We start from the raw sequence: 3,707 nt of genomic DNA, 5'->3' as shown, positions 1-3,707 counted from the left end.
AATAGAAGCTGAAGAACAGGACTGCGAGGACAACATTAACCTACTTTTAAATTCACTTTTTATTCAAGTAGCATATTTCCAAGTATTTTCTTTCACATGTTTCTCAAATTCTCAAAACACAAAACACAGAATAGGTATGACAAATGAAAGCTTGAGAGGACTTCTACACACACCAGCACAAACAACACACAAATTACATCCAGTAAAAAAGCAGTTCCGTTGTGGCATCTGCCAAGTTGGAAGGACGGAAGCAACACATCCCTGTTCACAGAACCGAGGCATTCTGAGAACGCTCACACAAAATCTAGGACAAATTATTATTGCCTGTGTCTTAGTCACAGTGTGCTTCGGGTTGACAAAGACACATTGTCCACAGCAGCAAAAACAAGCTACAGCCTCATCACACAGCTCAAGAGGCAGCACACAGTCAATAAACACAATAGCAACAGACTCTGGGACTAAGCTAATCTTGGCTGCTAAGACAAAAACCTCCATTAGTATTTTAATGTCTAAACAGTTTAGCATTCTTACCAAATGCTCGAGGCCATAGTCAGCTTGTGCAACTCGGGTGCTGCTGAAAGTGTTAGTTTCAATGATGTCAGAGCCTGACAGCAAGTACTCCTGAAAGACATGACAGACAACACACCTCCAAGACCTCCAGAACTGAGATATGGGATGAAAGCAACCCAACTACTCTGCCTCATTCAGTTGACAAGATGTCACAAATTATCTCCTAATTCAAAGCAGATCAAACTCTGAAGGCCTTACTCATACGCACAGGGCCAAAGCAATGGAAAAGTTCCATATAACCGATTTCCAGAGTTTTAGGATCAGCTGCAGTTTCTATTAACAGGTGACATTTTAGTCGTCTCCAACACTGAGTCCATCACCTGGAGCACATTCTAGATTTTTGCACAGGGTCACGGTTGGACATAGTCCAAATGCCATCAGCAAGGTCTGCCGTGGGCAGACTCAGAAAAGGCACCAGTTAACAACAGAGGATTAAAAAATTTAAATGTTCTGAAGGGAGCTATACTGCACAAGAGCACACGGGACAGAATACAAGCTTAGTAGAATAACAGTTTGCAGAGACCACATTTAAAGTTTCACTAATGGCCCAGATTCACAAAACAAGTAAGACTTCTGCTTCATTTTGATTGTCTAATTCCCACTGAAGGAAACTGAAATGAATGCAGACTGAAACACTCTTAAGATTCTAGTCTGCATTTTTATAATCTCTGTCAGCTGCCCTCCCACCTCACTAACTCTTCTATATGATTCGATTAACCCTTAAGTAACACCTGCATATTCAAGGAAATTAAGACATTTGAAGTGCTAGCAAGTCAAAAATACGATTGCTTCCATTAACTATAAATCACTAAGTTTCTCCTATAAGGAGTAGATGAGCTCAGCAGGTTCAATGGGACAAATAATACCTTGATCCAAACAGCAGAAAAGAATTACATTTGCTTTAAAACATGTTTTGCTGTAAGCTGATATGCTTTCTCCCAGTACCTCCTGGATACACATGGAAATAGCTACAAATAGCTATATGAAAACATACAAGTTCTTACATATCACTAATAATCAAGTAACAAAGTTTCTGAAAATCATCTAGAGATTTAACAGATCATCCTACAGAAGGATGTTAAATGTGTACAGGTTTGTACTAGCTTTTGTTTAGTACAGATCTATCATTTTTGCAAAGGCCCTGCAACTTTACTGTCTACCACCACAGAAAGGAGTGATGTGCTCAAAGCAGGAAGACCATTTTTGCCTTTGAAAATGCATCACCTCTCCGACCACTGAATCTTGCTTTGCCACAGAAGGTACAGCTAACATTTACTTTCCATTTCACTGATATCTGTGAGATCTGACTCATTAGACCATTAAAAAACCAAAAACAAAACCCCAGCAACCATATGTATAGTGGGATTATAATTACTTTGTAGAAGTATTTTCCTCTATTATTTCAAATTCTGTCCAATTTTCAGAAGAAATAACCGCTGGTAGATATAAAATATGAAGTCACCACCCATGGCTCAGAAAGCGCTTGACTCAAAAATTGCTGCAGGCATGGGGACCACCACAGACTTGTTCTTGTCTTACACTCTTATTAGAGCACCTACAACTGGCCACTGGAGGCATGATAGCAGGCTGCCTGGTCTGACTCAATACATTCATTCTCAAGTCACATCACTATCGCTGTACTAAACTCACAAAATTCAACTGTTAAACTAGCCCACCCAATTACAACCACAAGCTATTATAAATTCCAGGGTTCGTGGCCACTACAGTCTAGTGGTACAGTCTAGGGACTGAACTCACTCTAGAAATACTTCCTCCTGAAATTTTTATAGGTCAGAGACTCGGATTCTTCTCAACTCATCATTTTTAAGATCCAAAGAATGGCAGTTAGAATGTAAATATAAAAACACAGTTTACATACCAAGTTCAACAAATGTAAGCCAATTACAAATCTAATCAATGAAACAGAGATCTTTTTAATGAGAACGGATGTAAGGCTTCAACTGAATATCAACTAGTGGCAATGCTATTCAAACATTCCAATTATTACAGCAAGACCTACAAATACTTGCCACTCAAGAAATACAAGACTTAGGAAATTGGTTTTTAAAGTCTAATTGAAGGTAGGAAAATATTAAAAACTGTTTGCCAATTCCCAATGATCAACCCTAGACTGTTTTGTCCTCTGGGCCACACATTAATATCCTAGGCAAAAACCAAGTATGTGGAAGCACATATACTCATGAGGAAGCCCATATACTCATTAACTATGGAGAAGCTTGCTTCAGGCTGCCACATTTAACAGCTCTTCAATAAACAATTACAGAAACACGCATCTAGAATCCAGATACGTCTTACTTAGATGGATTTCAAGTGCTGGTTGAGGAGGAGAAAAGGAAAGAAAAATAAATCAGAATCTACAACAGAAATGCATGAGGGACATAAGTCACAAAGGGATTTAAAAACAACACTGCCTGGGTGATATCAGGAACCAAGGCACGAATGCTGTGCTCACACAACCAGAACAGTTAAATCTGCTCATTCTTTTTCTGCATGGTTACCTAGCACTCTCTTCCTTATCCCCAAAAGACACAGGAGAGCCAGTAGCCTGTGGCATAGAAAAAGAGGAGTGCAGAGGCCAAATTCTCCTTCCTTCTCTTGTTAAGAGATAGAAATCAGAACAACCTACCTTGTGTATGTCATAGATTATATCAGGTTGAGTTATACTGAGAAGGTCATTATTGCCTTTCACAGGCCTAGAATGATCTTTAAATTCATGACCTCGGAAATCCTCTTCTGACAGGGCATGTTGCTGGATCATGGTACCCATGCCTCCATCCAAAACCATTATCCGCTCCTGCAGAACTGATTCAATTTCGTCCTCCATGCTTTTCTGGGGATCTGCTGTAAGAAAATAAATCCAATATTCAAGCAGCTTTGAAATTCCCTGTCTATACACTTTTGCAACTTGAGCTCTTCCCCATTTAAGAAACAGAGTAAAATAACTAATCCTTTGCTGAAATCAAATGGTAATTGGCTTACTCCACCTACAGCACCAATCACCCGATGCCAGGTAACAGCTGCATCTATCTAAACAGAATTAGGCTCAATTGGTCCTTCACCTAAGTACAGTCACTTACACCAGTCAGCTGAAGGGAAAAAAAAAAGTATCAAAAGTT

General features: G+C 39.4%; 1 protein-coding gene across 1 annotated transcript in view; it reads right to left on the bottom strand.

Moving 5' to 3' along the window:
• LOC104494927 (methionine synthase-like) overlaps nt 1–3,426 on the bottom strand; it is a 10,182-nt gene extending 6,756 nt beyond the window's left edge. Inside the window, exons 1-2 of the mRNA XM_010137830.1 lie at nt 3,218–3,426; nt 532–621 (exon numbers count right to left, since the gene is read on the bottom strand). Of these exons, the coding sequence (XP_010136132.1) occupies nt 532–621; nt 3,218–3,415 (288 nt within the window). The 5' untranslated portion in view covers nt 3,416–3,426. The remainder of the gene's footprint in view (nt 1–531; nt 622–3,217) is intronic.
• Nucleotides 3,427–3,707: the final 281 nt, after the last annotated feature.

The sequence above is a fragment of the Buceros rhinoceros genome, unplaced genomic scaffold (genome assembly GCF_000710305.1).
Source record: "Buceros rhinoceros silvestris isolate BGI_N320 unplaced genomic scaffold, ASM71030v1 scaffold43666, whole genome shotgun sequence".
Lineage (NCBI taxonomy): Eukaryota > Metazoa > Chordata > Aves > Bucerotiformes > Bucerotidae > Buceros > Buceros rhinoceros.
The sequence above is the reverse complement of the archived record's forward strand: the minus strand, read 5'-3'. Positions and strand labels throughout refer to the sequence as shown.